Source organism: Lampris incognitus, chromosome 10, assembly GCF_029633865.1.
Source record: "Lampris incognitus isolate fLamInc1 chromosome 10, fLamInc1.hap2, whole genome shotgun sequence".
NCBI lineage: Eukaryota > Metazoa > Chordata > Actinopteri > Lampriformes > Lampridae > Lampris > Lampris incognitus.
Window position 1 is genome coordinate 25389538 of NC_079220.1, and position 17201 is coordinate 25406738.

A 17201-nucleotide genomic window follows, 5' to 3' on the forward strand; every position below is an offset into this window, starting at 1 on the left:
ACAACTGATTCACCTGACCTACATGTCTTTAGACTGCGGAAGGAAACCCACACAGACACGGGGAGAACATGCAAACTCCGCATAGAGGACGGCCTCCAAGGTTGGACAACCCCGGGGTTCGAACCCAGGACCTTCTTGCTGTGAGGTGACTGCGCTAACCACTGCGCTACCATGCCGCCCGTGCTGACTCTCATCCCGGCCATTTCACACTCAGCTGCAAACCGCCCCAGTGCGTGCTGGAGGTCGTGTTCTGATGAAGCCAACAAAACCACATCATCTGTGAAGAGCAGAGATGCAATTCTGAGGTTCCCAAAATGGACACATTCCTCACCGTGGCTGCGCCTTGACATCCTGTCCATGAATGTCACAAACAGAATTGGAGACAAGGGACAACCTTGGCGGAGTCCGACACCCCCCGAAAATGTGTTTGACTTTGTACCGAGAATGCGGACACAGCTCTCACTTTGGTTATGCAAGGACTGGATGGCTTGCAGCAACTGCCCCGGTACCCCATACTCCCTCAGTACCCGCCACAGAGTGCCCCGGGGTACTCGGTCATAAGCCTTCTCCAAGTCCACAAAACACATGTAGACTGGCTGGTCAAACTCCCATGTCCCTCTCAGCACCTCCGCAAGGGTAAAGAGTTGATTTTATACAATTTATATCAAATCCTGATGGTTTCTCTCTTTAAAAAAATATACAAGTAAAGTTAGACTAAGGTTATTACATGTACTTTTCCCCTCCAACAGTACTTTTATTTATTTTACTATTATTTTCCAGATGCTCTGGGTATTTTTATTCTGGGTAAATGCAAATTGCCACACACTTGTTATATGTGGGTGTTGGAAAAAAACAAAACAAACATGTTTTCATCAGGGCCTTTTCGTGAATATATTTCCATGCCTTTCGGGAGCGGCAGTGGCAAAGAGCTAGTTGTAATCACTGTAGTTAGTCACCCTCATCCTCATCAGTCACATGCGCCACGTCACACCTGATGTTTCAACCACCAGATGAACTGTATGTTATCTCATAAAACTATAAACCACTTGTTATCGGTCACATTGTAACTGAGAGGTCAGTGAGTGTGTGTGTGTGTGTGTGTGTGTGTGTGTGTGTGTGTGTGTGTGTGTGTGTGTGTGTGTGTGTGTGTGTGTGTGTGACATGTTTATGGTGACCTTGTTTTTATTTTTTTGAACTAAGTGACATGGCTGTTTCTGACTGGGGTGCAAAGAACTTGATGTGAGCAGCCTCTATTATTATGATCATTATTAATTATTATCTATTACAGTTGTCGTCGTTCTTATTGTCTTGGTTTTTGCCGATTGGTAGGCACGGTGGTGCAGTGGTTCAGCACGGTGGCGCAGTGGTTAGCAAGAAGGTCCTGGGTTCGAGCCCCGGGTAGTCCAACCTTGGTGGGTCGTCCCGGGTCGTCCTCTGTGTGGAGTTTGCATGTTCTCCCCATGTCTGTGTGGGTTTCCTCCGGGGGCTCTGGTTTCCTCCCACAGTCCAAAGACATGTAGGTCAGGTGAATTGGCCGTACTAAATTGTCCCTAGGTATGAATGTGTGTGTGTGTGTGTGTGTGTGTGTGTGTGTGTGTGTGTGTGTGTGTGTGTGTGTGTGTGTGTGTGTGTGTGTGTGTGTGTGTGTGTGTGTGTGTGTGTGTGTGTGTGTGTGTGTGTGTCGGCCCTGTGATGGCCTGGCAGCCTGTCCAGGGTGGCTCCCCGCCTGCCGCCCAATGACTGCTGGAATAGGCTCCAGCATCCCTGAGAATAGGATAAGCGGTTCAGCTAATGGATGGTGGGCAGATAGGATGTCAATTTTGATATCAGTTCAGTACTGTTCAGTGTTGTCCTGTGAGGTTGTCATTACTCGTGTTGATGTAGAAGGTGAAGGACACTGTCACAGGGCAGCACTGTACAAGGAACTGTATCAGCACTCCTGCATCAATTGATGGATTAACTGGGAAAATTCTTGCCCAGAGAAATGTTACTTAACTTTTATTTCTTGTTCCCAGTAAGCTAAACCCTCATATTTAGATGACACTATAAGCTTTTTTTTTTTAAGGTTAGTGTTTTTTTTTGTGTGTGTGGCATTTTCCACCTTTTTATTGGATTGTGATAGTAGAGAGAGAGACAGTAAAGGCAAGGGAGAGACAGGGGATGATATGCAGTAAAAGGCCCGAGCCTGATTCAAACCCAGGCAGCTGCGGTAAGGACTCAGCCTTATGTGGTACCACTCTACCGGATGAGCCACCGGGGCGTCCCCAGCTGGCCCTTTATGCTTGTTTGAAATTAAAAAAACAAAAAAAACCATCATTATGTGAAGTCAAGTTGATTTTATTTGTATAGCCTGATATCACAAATCATTAGCCCAAACTTCTACCATGAATTACAAACCGTAATTAGTTTGGGGGCTTTTTTTGGAAAACACATTGGTAGCTTCCGGTTTACTAAACAAGAAGAGAGCGTAAATAGTCGACACCCTCAGGGGCTCCAGTTTGAAGATAAAGAGGAGAGGTCCACTGAGATCCATAACGTGTGTGTGTGTGTGTGTGTGTGTGTGTGTGTGTGTGTGTGTGTGTGTGTGTGTGTGCGCGCCAAGCACAACCTGCCTACGCCTCGTCACACTCGGAGGGGTGTCAGCATGATATGAGTGCTGCACAGAGGAGAACAAGCGCGTGGCTACACTATCATAAACTACACCGTTGCTATTTCGAAAAGGAGAAAGAAAAGAAACCGAGGCTATATTCAAAAGAAACCCATATTTTTCTTAAAATGTATATTTAATGTTCATGCCCATTAGTAATGGTGTCCTTGGGCTTGGCATGGATTTTCCTAGGGGACTTGAAGCTTTTGAGTCTTATTAAAATACAGCTTAGGGGTGTCCGGGTGGTGTGGCGGTCTATTCCGTTGCCTACCAACACGGGATCGCCGGTTCAAATCCCTGCGTTACCTCCAGCTATGTCGGGCGTCCCTACAGAAACAAATTGGCCGAGTCTGCAGGCAGGAAACTGGATGTGGGTATGTGTCCTGGTCGCTGCACTAGCGCCTCCTCTAGTTGGTCAGGGCACCTGTTCAGGGGGAGGGGAATAGCATGATCCTCCAATGCGCTACATCCCCCTGGTGAAACTCCTCACTGTAAGGTGAAAAGAAGCGGCTGGTGACTCCAACTGTATCGGAGGAGGCATGTGGTAGTCTGCAGCCCTCTCTGGATCGGCAGAGGGGGTGGAGCAGAGACCGGGAGAAGAGTGGGGCAGTTGGCCGGATACAATTGGGGAGAAAATACAGCTGTAACTTATTAAATCTCCCTTAAATTGTAATACTGGGATAAGGTTTACTTGATTGATTGATTGATTCATTCATTCATTCATTCATTCATTCATTCATCCATTGGCCTACTTTTATTTATTTCAGTATTTTGGACTGTAGGGGCCATGCTCAATCCCAGTTCGTGTCTAACAAACATATTCTTTTATCAATTTAATCACAAATATAGAATTTTGCCATGGAGTCTGTGAGCTCATGTATAAGAGATATGGCCTAACAGATCTTAATTTGGTCTCAGTTTTGGGTTTAGAGGAAATGGCACACAGTGACTTCCTCCCCTCTTAAAATCAGATACAACGTGTTTTCAACATTGTATACATTAGTCGTCTATGATAAATAAATGCCACATCTGTCACAGAAAAAGGATATATCTCAACTGTTTTTTTTTCACGGCTGTGTTTGATTTTCAGACATGCATCGTGGCGGGAGCCCATCAACCCGTATTATGTCAACAGGGGTTACGCTGTGGCTCCGGCCACCAGCGCCAATGACAGCGAGCAGCAGAGTATGTCCAGCGACGCCGACACCCTTTCCCTCACCGACAGCAGTGTGTATGTATTTCCCTCTGTACACACACACACACACACACACACACACACACACACACACACACACACACACACACACACACACGTTTGCTTTTCTATGCTTGTGAGGACCCTCACTGACTACATTCCTTCCCTAACTTCTAACTCTAACCTTAACCATCTGCACCACATGCCTAACCTTAACCTTAACCTAGCCTAATCCTAATCTTAATCCTAACCCTACCCCTAAACCCAAGTCCTAACCCTAAAATAGATCCTTGAAGAAGTGAGGACCAGCCAGGAGGTCCTCACTACATGCCTGCCTCTACTCTCATTTTTTGTAATAATATTTGTAAAGGCAGCAGCTATGTCCTTGACTGCAACACCATGTTTTACGTGTATATTTACAATAAAAGACGGCCTCAATTCACAATACTGAGATATTTTCCGTGGTTGGTTGCAGGTCAACCACATCATACCAAGTGGACATACTAGCTGTCTGTTGGAGAAAATGTTGAAACCCTGCTGAAATGAAAAAATGTCTCTCTCATCCATGCAGCAAGATATCCATATCCTCAGTTTTGAATTTAAGTCAAGCCGCATTCCTGGGGAACTGAACATTTTCGTGTTGTTTGTGTCATCCTGTACTTCTGGATGAAAATTTGCATGAAAATTCAAACTATATCAGATTTATCTGTACAATCCTGCCACTTCCCCCTTATCAGGTAAAAACTGTCTCGTCACGCTTGCCAGTTTCCCAAAGCTTTGTCAGGTCGCCATCCATCAAGTGCGATATGGGAAAACAGTTGTCTCATATCCCGCGGCCCTATACGCACCGACCACAGGAGCAGCCAGTAAAAGAAAATCCAACAATAAACATCCACTCTGCGGTCCCGCCCGTCAAAACTGTACATTTTTGTTTGCGGTGACAATTATGGGACATTCAACCCTGTGGTGCAATGGGCAGCAGACTTTTAATTCCTTCAAACCACGACTGCTGAAAACAGAAGCGCATGCATGGTCGGTTATTATGCATACACTTCAGAACAACTGATTGAAAATGGTTGGAAAAAGAAAAAGCCTTACTTCTCTATTAGGACTGCGGGGGTCATTTGTCTCCTTTTATGCCGTAGGTACATTCCCTTGTTGAATGTGAAAGGATATACTGGCTTTTGTTTTTTTTCTTCCCATTTTTCTCCCCAGTTGTATCCGGCTATTTACCCCACTCTTCTGAGTCATCCCAGTCGCTGCTCCACCCCCCTTTGCTGATCTGGGAACGGCTGCAGACTACCGCATGCTTCCTCCGATACATGTGGAGTCACCAGCCGCTTCATTTGACCTGACAGTGAGGAGTTTCGCCAGGGGGACGCAGTGCATGGGAGGATCACGCTTTTCCCCCAGTTCCCCCTCCCCCCCAAACAGGTGCCTTGACCAACCAGAGCAGGCGCTAGTGCAGCGACCAGGACACATACCTACATCCGGCTTCCCACCCGCAGACACGGCCAATTGTGTCTGTAGGGACACCTGACCAAGCCGGAGGTAACACGGGGATTCGAACCGGCGATCCCCGTGTTGGTAGGCAACGGAACAGATCGCTATGCTACCCAGATGCCCCATGTGTTTTTTTTTTTGTTTTTTTTTTAGGTCCATTTACTTATTTATTTTGTAAGTTTTTCAAAGTCGGGGATGTCATTAGGGAGTCATGCTTCAAAGCTCGCCCAACTTGACAGAAGTTGGTTTGAAGCGGAATGGATTAGAGGCCGCTATCAGCTACTAGCTGCAACACTTAGAAGCACAGGAAGATATTAAACCAGCATGACCACCACCAGTCGGACCTCATCGGATTCCTGGCCGGTGTTGTCAACACTGTTACCGCAATCTGCCACACTGCTTGTAGTGCACGAGGATTATAATAAACTCTCAAAGAATGGATAGTCTGGTGGATGTGCACTCTGCTGGATATTTTGATGAATCAAGACTTTCCGTGTGTTCAGCTTTATGAGAGAATGCTGGTTAAGAGCTCTCACAGTAAACTTCAAAGATGCCTTCTTTGGTTATTCATGAGTACGTTTCATGAAAAATGTCTTTGTTGTTTATTCCAGAGATGGGGTTCCACCCTACAGATACCGCAAACAGCATCGCCGGGAGATGCACGAAAGTGCCAAAGCAAATGGGCGAGTGCCACTACCTCATATTCCAGTAAGTTATTCTTGGATTATTTCCCCTTCCCTCTCTATTTCTGCCCCTACACTACTCTCTCCCTTTCTAACCGTCTCGTTCCTGCGTTATTTTCCTCCACTGCTGGAGAAGTGCATATTTAAGCTCGGCTGTGCGGCATGCCCTGTGATGGAGTGAAAGAATAGCTGCTGGTGAAAGAGAAGGCTGTCTATGTGCTGCTTGATGCTCTCTCCAGCTGTGTGTGTGTGCTGATGTCTAGCTGATATGAGTGTTTTCTCAGTGACGGCCCCATACCTCCTTCTGCAGCCTTCTCTCTCTCTCTCTCTCTCTCTCTCTCTCTCTCTCTCTCTCTCTCTCTCTCTCTCTCTCTCTCTCTCTCTCTCTCTCTCTCTCTCTCTCTCTCTCTCTCTCTCTCTCTCTCTCTCTCTCTCCTCTCTCTCTCTCTCTCTCTCTCTCTCTCTCTCTCTCTCTCTCTCTCTCTCTCTCTCTCGCTCGCTCTCTCTCTCTCTGGAGGAAAACTTCAGCCCTAATTGGTCTGTGGCATTAAGAGTCAAATTAAAACTCAGCACTTTGCATCCGATTAGGATGCATGCATCGACTGCGTGATGGAGTAAAATCTCCATAGCAAAGCCTTGCCCTTTCCTTGCCCCGATAAATTAATCATATTTCTAAGTTCAGTTGCAAGTGGTGATGAAAGGAGTGATGATGGTAAGATCTATTGTTTTGAATCTCCAGCAGAGGAACTTTAGTTCTCTCCGTAGTGAGCTGCTCTTGATTGTCACCGTCACAGAATGGTAACAGGAGTGATGGTGAAGAACATCAGCTTCAGACTGTTATCTGTGTAAGTTGATTATTTGTTGTATTATTTGGGAGGGAATAAACTAGGGAGTAAACCTGTTGGATTCAGGGTTTCCAATTTACTGCCAGCTGTTGGCTTCAGTCCTTACTGGCAGCTTTTTTTTATCATCTGGTACCTGTTAAATAAGGGGTGTTATGTGTCTGCATGCGGAAATGACCCTAAGGCCCGGGCCACACCGCCCACCTGAGCAGCATGGAACCTCTTGCTTTTCATGTGGACGCAATGAGCAGCGCGGCTCAGGCCCGGCTCAAGCCACGCCGCAGCGATGCATCATCTAGAGTTTCGCCATCAAGCCTATTTTCTCTGCGTGAGGCATGCAGTTCTCGAGCAAAAGTAGACAGTGAAAATTATCTGTTGATAGTCATGTTGACATAATACAAGCGCCTTATTACAAAAACCAACATCTTTCACTATAGTTTCAATAATGTCTATATCTGTAGACTATGTCACAGACATGAAAAGATAAATAAATATTTTTTTAGGAGTATGGGATACTGGGGCAGTTGCTACAAGCCATCCAATCCTTGTATAACCAAAGTGAGAGCCATGCCCGCATTCTCGGCACAAAGTCAAACACGTTTTCGGTGGATGTCAGACTCCGCCAAGGTTGTCTCTTGTCTCCGATTCTGTTTGTGTTATTCATGGACAGGATCTCAAGGTGCAGCCAAGGTGAGGAGTGTGTCCATTTTGGGAACCTCAGAATTGCATCTCTGCTCTTAGTAGATGATCTGGCTTTGTTGGCTTCATCAGAACGTGACCTCCAGCACGCACTGGGGTGGTTTGCAGCTGAGTGTGAAATAGCTGGGATGAGAGTCAGTACCTCCAAGTCTAAGGCCATGGTTCTATACCGAAAAATGGTGGATTGCTCCCTCCGGGTTGGGGATGAGTTTTTGCCTCAAGTGAAGGAGTTAAAGTATCTCGGGGTCTTGTTCACGAGTGAGGGTAGGATGAAGCAGGATATTGACTGGTGGATTGGTGCAGCATCAGGTGTAATGCTGACGTTGTACTGGACCGTTGTGGTGAAGAGGGAGCTTAGCCAGGAGGCAAAGCTCTCAATTTACCAGTCAGTCTTCATTCCAACCCTCACCTATGGTCATGAGCTTTGGGTAGTGACCGAAAGGGTGAGATCGCGGATACAAGTGACTGAAATGAGTTTCCTCCGTAGGGTGTCTGGGCTCAGCCTTAGAGATAGGGTGTGGAGCTCGGACATCCGGAGGGAGCTTGGAGTAGAGCCTCTGCTCCTTCGCGTCAAAAAGAGCCAGTTAGGTGTTTCGGGCATCTGATTAGGATGCCTCTCGGGTGCCTTCCTTTGGAGGTTTTCCGGGCAAGTTCAACTGGGGGCGAGACCCCGGAGTAGACCCAGAATTTGCTGGAGGAACTACATGTCCAATCTGGCCTGGGAACGTCTTGGGATCCCCTTAGAGGAGCTGGAGGGCGTTGCTGGAGGAGGGATGTCTGGAGTGCCCTACTTAGCTTGCTGCCACTGTGACCCGACCCCAGAGAAGCGGAGGGTGATGATGAGATGAGATGAGATGAGATTTTTTTTTAACCATTTTAGCAACGGGGTGTTAGGAGAAAGTGGAGGCAACATGTGTCTAAAACAAATATAAATGAAATGTATGAAATTAAATGAAACATTTTCTTATTGATGGCCATTATCAAAGGCAAACTCAATGTAAAAGACATGGTTGGCAGCAGCAGTGCATGCAGGCTGCAGCAGTTCAGCTAGGTAGCCATCATGCACAGAGAAAGGTTCGCGGTGTGCACCAGGCCTGAGAATTTTGATCAGCCTATACCAAAATCCTGCATTTTAACCAAAATTCAAATAAAAACTTAAATGCATCACATTTTAACTGTAAATGTGCTCAATGATACTACATTTGTTTGGATTTTCTGACTGTTAACAGTCTTTTGAGTATATTGCTATTAATTTAGCTATATAATCCTTGTAACCAGAAAAAAAGCCTCTCTTCCCTTCATATAGGTGACTTGTGTTCTGTGTTTTGTAGCTCTATTTCTGGTAATATGAGTCCACGTACTATTGGAGGTCTGTCAAACACTGAATAAAATGTCCTCAATGTAAATGACACCCTCCTCTGTTCGGTTGCCCCTTCCCTGATCAAGTTGCTCAATAGCTGGGCAGCAGCCTGTAGTGCCAAAGTCAAGGTTTTGATATGACAATGCTGTTAATGTATAAACAGTTGTGTCGCCAAAATGTTGCAGATCTTTGGCCATGGATCAAGGGTGCAAGTAGGTTATGGAAATGTTATCGAAGCTGTCTTGTTAAGGTACCTATGAAATATTTATTCAACATTGCTGTGATAGTGGAATAGACAGCCCCAAGTCTTTTCACTGGAAAAAAAACTCACCAGCGAATCTGACAAAAACAAGCTTCATCAGTATTTAATATAAGGCATATTAATGAGTACTTGACTTTGATTTAGAATCCCTCTAACTTGTTTGACTTGTTCCCAACTGCACAATCTTCACTCATACTTGCACTTTCCATTGTATTTTACTCTTTTGTTATTGTCACAAAAGAACAACTCGTGGAGGTCAAGGCAGAAAAAAAGCCCCCATGCTGGCCCTGTGTTCAGACACCAGTGATAACAATGCAAACATCGAGAGGGAAGTCAAGTCAGGCCAAGTTTATTTTTATAGCTGTAAATCACAGCTACAGTCTCAAATGCGCTTTGCATTCAATTCACACAGTGGAAAAAGAGGTCAAGGATGCCTTGAACGACAATAGATGACACCCTCTCATCCGTAGATCATTGAATGCTATTGATGTGTGTCACACGTCTCTTCCCCCAGCGCACAAACCGTATACCAAAGGATATCCATGTGGAGCCGGGGAGGTTTGCTGCAGAGCTCATCAGCAGACTGGAAGGCGTTCTGAGAGAGAGGGAGGCTCAGGAGAAGCTGGAGGAGCGACTGAAGAGAGTACGATTGGTATGCCCCTACTTTTCTCTTTGCTGCTTTCCATGTTGTTGTTGTCGTCATGAAAGCCCATCTCTGTACCAATGTCTGTATCTTATCATGTACAGGTGTCTTGATACATGCTCAATAATCCAGGTAAGAAACTAAAAGAAGGTTGAATCAGTTCATCTGGATACAACATTTATTGACAGATACATTTCATCACTCAACTGAGTGATGGATACAACGTTTATTGACAGATACGTTTCATCACTCAAACGTATCTGTCAATAAACGTTGTATCCAGATGAACTGATTCAACCTTCTCTGAATATCATACACAGAACTTTTTTCCATGGTTGGCACGGTCGCATCACAGCAAGAAGGGCCTGGGTTCAAACCCCAGCATTGTCCAGCCTTGGGGATCATCCCAGGGCATCCTCTGTGTGGAGTTTGCATGTTCTCCCTGTATCTGTGTGGGTTTCCTCCGGGTGCTCTGGTTTCCTCCCCACAGTGCAAAGACATGCAGGTCAGGTGAATCGGCCGTACTAAATTGTCCCTAGGTGTAAATGTGTGTGTGTGTGTGTGTGTGTGTGTGTGTGTGTGTGTGTGTGTGTGTGTGTGTGTGTGTGTGTGTGTGTGTGTGTGTGTGTGTGTGTGTGTGTGTGTGTGTGTGTGTGTCGGCCCTTTGTGGGCCTGGCAGCCTGTCCAGGCTGTCTCCCCGCCTGCCGCCCAGTGACTGCTGGGATAGGCTCCAGCATCCCCACGACCCTCAGACCAGGATAAGTGGTTTGGATAATGGCTGGATGGATTTTTTTTTCCCTTCAGCCTCACAAGACACAGCAGTCTCATGAATTGATCACGTTGATCCTCATTGGTAGAAAGGATCTGGCCTCCTTCTTGTTAAGAGCAGTTTCAAAAATGGTGGGACTATCCAAAAAGCATCTAGTCCTAACACAGGTTTGGAGACTGCCCCAAGGGGGCTTCACGTCTGAAGGATGCAGCAGAGTTGTAACCACCGATGGACTCTGTGATGCAGTTGGTTGTGTCAAGAACGCCACACATAAACAGTTATATGGTGCAGGTCACAGAAATCTCTCCAGGTTGCCAGATTTATGACTCTGTCTCTGCCGCTGCTGTTCACAATTCTGCTATGTCGTGCCTCGGCTGTGTTGCCCCGTTTAGATTTGTCTCTAAAGCTGTGGTTGGAATTTTTGAAATTTCCTCAAAACTTTGGAATATCCCGGATGTATGTCTGATCATAGCTCTTAAGCAAGCACAACAAGGACTTGATAAAAACTAATGAGGCCATAAAGTGGGAAAGAAGAGCATAAATTGTTTAGAGTCAAGCCAAGTCAATTTTATTTGTATAGCCCATTATCACAAATTACAAATTTGCACCAGGGAGCTCAACAGCAACACAACATCCTGTCCTTAGACCGTTGCATCAGATAAGGAACAACTCCCTAAAAAAAAACACAACCTTTTAACAGGGAGAAAAAATAGGAAGAAACCTCAGGGAGAGCAACGGAGGAGGGATCTCTCTCCCTAGACGGACAACATGCAATGGATGTTTTGTTTACACAATTTACAGAATACAACATTGAAAGAGGATAACAGAATTATAATGGAATTATAAAATGTATTAAGAGTACAGAATTAGAGAATAGAGCATGAGGGAATTCTGTCCTTGGCCTGTTAGTGATTTGGCTGTGATGCCATCACTTTGTCTCCGGCATCAGACGGAGTACCTGCACACTCATTCCCTTGTAAGCCAGGAGTAGTGTACTGACTTTTTGATGTCACTTGGACGGTGATAAGATGCTTGCCGGTACCACAAATGAAATTTCCCTCAGTAAACAAAGCCAAGGCAGATCATTTCTGATTTGGCCCTCCAAACAAAGGAGCAACAATCAAGGAACTTTTTCTTTTACTGAAAGCTGGAGCCGTGCAAGAAATGTCACTGTTTTTATCAAGTGATATTCAACCCCATTATTCAGCTTCAGAGAGTCATTACCCACCCTATGTGCAAGGACTGGAACAGATAAGAAAATCCTTGGTTTACTCTGTAGAGTATTTTGAGCATATGGCTCAGTATATTCTCGGTATCTGGCTGACTCTTTTGCCTTTAAATGTGTTTGAATAAAAACACAAATTCTCAGTTTAAATATCTCAAATACTAGAGGTACTAGAAAAATTTATACATTTTAGGGTTGGTGGGTTAAAGCTGCAATCTGTAGCATTTCTGCATTAATAGATTGTTATTTTATTCATCTGGTTCATGGAGTCAGGTTGCATAATACTAACTGTCATCTGTACCATGGTTCAAGATGCTCTCCAGCTTTCATGTACAATTATTGAAATGGTTTGACTGGGACAGACACTGCTGCAGTGGCAAAAACATTCAGTGTTGTGAACAACTCCAGCAGGAAAAAAGCTTGAGACCTGATGCTGATGTGTCCATGCTCCTGTCAGACAGACGATCAGAATTACTGTAGAATATTGTGGCAATGAGGGCGGCAGGTGGCACAGTGGTTAGTGTGGTTACCTCACAGGAAGAAGGTCCTAGGTTTGAGCCTCGCGGTAGTCCAATCTTGGGGGTCGTCCCAGGTCATCCTCTGTGTGGAGTTTGTATGTTCTCCCCGTGTCTGCGTGGGTTTCCTCCAGGTGCTCTGGTTTCCTGCCACAGTCCAAAGACACAACCAAAAAAGTCCACCATCTGAAGAACGTCCACATGTTATGGATATAAAATGTTTCTGGTGTGCCGACAGAATGTTAATCATGAATGACTGCTTACTGCTGTGGACCAGTTGCACCACTGTATGGTGAATGGAATTTGCTGCTTCACGTTGGGTCAGTTGTCATTGTACTCCAGCTACGCACATGATAATTCACATGCTCGAGAGCATTAGCCCATCGGTCAACAAAAAGCTGAACCTGAACGACTGCCTCACATTAATGTCTAGACTCAGCAGAATGGTTGGTGCTTGTCTGAATTGGACCTTTATTTGGTGCAAATGAGGTAATTGGGACTGAACATGTGCAGTGCAGGCCACTCGCAGTGAGGAGACGTCGTGAGATCTGCCCTAACCGGTGATATCAGTCGTCCCCATTCTTGTGCTATCAAGGCTCATGTGTTGTATGCAGGTTTTTATTCTAGTCAAGCATCACACAGGCTAATTTCACCAGCCACTTTCTCCCCCCTCAGGGATGAAGGTGAGTGGAATCAGCTGATGTTTGTTTCAAATGCTGAAGGCACACTATTGGGGATCAAGCCGAGTTTAACCCTCATCATAACATTCCCAATGATCATTTAGGTGGCTGCTGCCTGCTGAGTTATAAATGTCCACCCATAAATTATCCACTGTCTTGTTTGCCAAGGACTTCCTTGTTGAAATGGTGTCATTTGGAAGAGAGGGTAGAGGATGGGGTCAACTGGGGCAGAGATATGCTGAAATGAAGGCAGCTATGAATATCTCCTAATGTACTCAGCTAACATAGACGTCAGTACCTGCTGTTATGCATGCACATGTCAATATTATTAAAGTCACATTTATAATTTGGCTCCATCCCAAGATCCAAATGTTTAAAACATACACCTGTATCTACAGAATAAATCTGTACAACACCTCAGATACAGTACATAGAAAGTTAATCTGCTTGTTTTATTGTAATTGTGACTGTATAGTTTTAAACAATGATATAGTCACACATTGGAAAGATTTGAAAAGAGTTCATATGCATCATTGTTAATAATTTCTGTTAAGCATTATTCCCATTATTTTTACTCAGTTCCAAATCAATTTACCAAGAGGACAAATACAGTGATCGGAGAAAAAAAACAAAAAACTTTTTTTCAATGTTTTTTTGCTTAAATAATAGCCACAAATGGACAGGAAAACATGGCCAAATTTATTTCTGACCACTTCTGATTGTACCTGTCTGGTGACTGGTTTATTATCTAATCTTGGACAAAATTACAAATGCATTTTATTGTAGTTCAGATCCATTTTAAGCGCTTTGGGTGTCTAGAAATGCGCTATATAAATGTAATGATGATAATAATGATTATTTGTTCCAATGCCAGTTGTCAGTAATTTGTCCAATACATCTTATAATATCTCACAATAAATAGGACAGATTATTTTTAGATACAGACTTTTCTCACTTCAAAATGATGGAATTATCTTCTGTCTTCCATCAAGGCTGCAGACTCGCTTCATTGAAGATCAAGACCTAAGATGTACATGTGAAACTTACAGATATGTCACAATAGCTCAGTGTGACATACACTACCGTTCAAAAGTTTGGGATCACCCAAACAATTTCGTGTTTTCCATGAAAAGTCACACTTATTCACCACCATATGTTGTGAAATGAATAGAAAATAGAGTCAAGACATTGACAAGGTTAGAAATAATGATTTGTATTTGAAATAAGATTTTTTTTACATCAAACTTTGCTTTCGTCAAAGAATCCTCCATTTGCAGCAATTACAGCATTGCAGACCTTTGGCATTCTAGCTGTTAATTTGTTGAGGTAATCTGGAGAAATTGCACCCCACGCTTCCAGAAGCAGCTCCCACAAGTTGGATTGGTTGGATGGGCACTTCTTTGAGCAGATTGAGTTTCTGGAGCATCACATTTGTGGGGTCAATTAAACGCTCAAAATGGCCAGAAAAAGAGAACTTTCATCTGAAACTCGACAGTCTATTCTTGTTCTTAGAAATGAAGGCTATTCCATGCGAGAAATTGCTAAGAAATTGAAGATTTCCTACACCGGTGTGTACTACTCCCTTCAGAGGACAGCACAAACAGGCTCTAACAGGTACTATTTGATGAAGATGCCAGTTGGGGACCTGTGAGGCGTCTGTTTCTCAAACTAGAGACTCTAATGTACTTATCTTCTTGCTCAGTTGTGTAACGCGGCCTCCCACTTCTTTTTCTACTCTGGTTAGAGCCTGTTTGTGCTGTCCTCTGAAGGGAGTAGTACACACCGGTGTAGGAAATCTTCAATTTCTTAGCAATTTCTCGCATGGAATAGCCTTCATTTCTAAGAACAAGAATAGACTGTCGAGTTTCAGATGAAAGTTCTCTTTTTCTGGCCATTTTGGGCGTCTAATTGACCCCACAAATGTGATGCTCCAGAAACTCAATCTGCTCAAAGAAGTGCCCATCCAACCAATCCAACTTGTGGGAGCTGCTTCTGGAAGCGTGGGGTGCAATTTCTCCAGATTACCTCAACAAATTAACAGCTAGAATGCCAAAGGTCTGCAATGCTGTAATTGCTGCAAATGGAGGATTCTTTGACGAAAGCAAAGTTTGATGTAAAAAAAATCTTATTTCAAATACAAATCATTATTTCTAACCTTGTCAATGTCTTGACTCTATTTTCTATTCATTTCACAACATATGGTGGTGAATAAGTGTGACTTTTCATGGAAAACACAAAATTGTTTGGGTGATCCCAAACTTTTGAACGGTAGTGTATGCGTCATGACAAGTCATTGTTGGGGTTAAATTCCCTGCTCTCGATTGTAAAACAAACCGAAAGTTTGCTGCGCACATACAATAACCCAAAATGTGACTGATGAGGTCCCATTCTTGCTATACTTCTAAACCTCTGCAGTGGGAACTGCTCACCAGGCATCAGCACACGGTGAAAATCTGCCACCTGCTGGCTGAAATCAGTACACGTTGTAGTTGTGCAGCCGTCTGAGAGAACAGCAGCAGATTGTGCCCACTTTGTATTAGGACATTCATGTTCAGCTGTTGAAAGTGAAAAGATGAAGTTCTAATTCAAATATTTTGTCTTTTGAGGAAAAAATGATAAGTGCAGAACATCGAATGTACACAGGGTCCTCAAATTCTACTCCCTCTACTCTTTAAACTTTTTTTCTGGTAGAATTTTTCTCATGTTAAATAGACTCATGTACATCTTTAAAACAGGAAGAAGAGGGTGATGACGTTGACATCTCCACACCCACTTCACTGTCCAGTCACAGGTTCCCCTCCAGTGCTTATTCCCAGCATTATAACGCTCGCTATGCTGACACAAGCTACAACGGCCTTTTGCTGAGAGATGCTCATGAGGAGAACCCCGAGAGCATCCTGGACGACCACGTCAAAAGAGTCATGAAGACTCCGGGTTGTCAGTCACCAGGCACAGGCCGCCATTCCCCCAAGTCGCGCTCCCCGGACGGTCTCTCAGGCGGCAAAGCAATCGGACACGGGACGCCACTGTTGTCGGGCCAGGGTAAATATCCTGTAAGGCATGGCATCAAGGGAGAGATGAGCCACCAGCACCATCACAAACACCTGCACCACATCCATCACATGGCGGGAGGAAAGCCCAAAGAGCAGATGGAGATCGAGGCGGCTGTGAGAGTGCATGGCGGCTTTCCCTCAGGTGTGGAGCAGAACCATTACGGGTCAAAGTCTCGCAACTATGCTGACGGCACGAGCTCCAGTCCAATGGACCCTGTTGGCTACAGGTATGACTTACACCCAAACAAAGAGTACCGTTATGTCTATTCTTTTTACAATGCATGTCAAGTTTTTTTTTAAACATTTTTTTTAATCATTACTTGTTTCCTTCCAATGTTAAGTAGCAAAGGTGGCACACAATGTAAAAAAGCGTTCAAGAAAGGTGAGGAGCCACGTGCCTATGATGGGACGCTGCTTCCAGAGGAGATGGAGAGAAACCAGAAGATCCTCATGTGGATGATGGAGGGGGAGAAAGAGACTGTTCGCCACAAGAGGAGCCCATATGGGTGAGTGAAAACCTGTGGACGGTTGAGTTCACTTATTTTTAGGGTTTAAAAGGTCAACAACGGGTGACTCTTCCGCGCATTTCAGGAGCACGACAGGGTCGAAGAAGACCGCCGGCCATGACGTGTCTCGTCTCAGTTCAGTGGAGCGACCAGGCGCAGTGCACCCATGGGTCAGTGCTCAGCTGCGGAACAATGTGCAGCCGTCTCACCCTTTCATCCAGGACCCCACCATGCCTCCAAACCCAGCCCCCAACCCCCTCACCCAGCTGGAGGAGGCACGCCGACGGCTTGAGGAGGAGAAGATTAAGTCTGGAGTCTTGCAACCAAAGCAAAGGTAAAAAGGTTGTCTGTTGAGGATGCACATGTTTCTGTTTCACCACTGAAGCATCAAAGTTTCCTGTGTTGCTCATCCATTCAATTCACGTTCTCCAGCTGAGACCATTTTACTCGATTATTAAAGAAATTCACTGTCCATCCTTTGCTGAAATTACATTTTTACGTTGTTGAAAAAATAAGGTATTGCAAAACATCTCTGAGCAAAATTGCTACCCTTAATGGGCCAAAGCAGTAATAAAGCAATATAATATAGATAATATAAAAGTAGCAGGTTCTTTGCTTC

At 44.6% G+C, this 17201-nt stretch overlaps 1 protein-coding gene across 1 annotated transcript in view; it reads left to right on the plus strand.

Moving 5' to 3' along the window:
* Positions 1–17201, plus strand: part of axin1 (axin 1) — a 43697-nt gene that overhangs the window by 16389 nt on the left and 10107 nt on the right. Inside the window, exons 3-8 of the mRNA XM_056288176.1 lie at positions 3738–3878; positions 5957–6053; positions 9706–9843; positions 15759–16303; positions 16418–16582; positions 16671–16916. Coding sequence (XP_056144151.1) covers positions 3738–3878; positions 5957–6053; positions 9706–9843; positions 15759–16303; positions 16418–16582; positions 16671–16916 — 1332 coding nt within the window. The remainder of the gene's footprint in view (positions 1–3737; positions 3879–5956; positions 6054–9705; positions 9844–15758; positions 16304–16417; positions 16583–16670; positions 16917–17201) is intronic.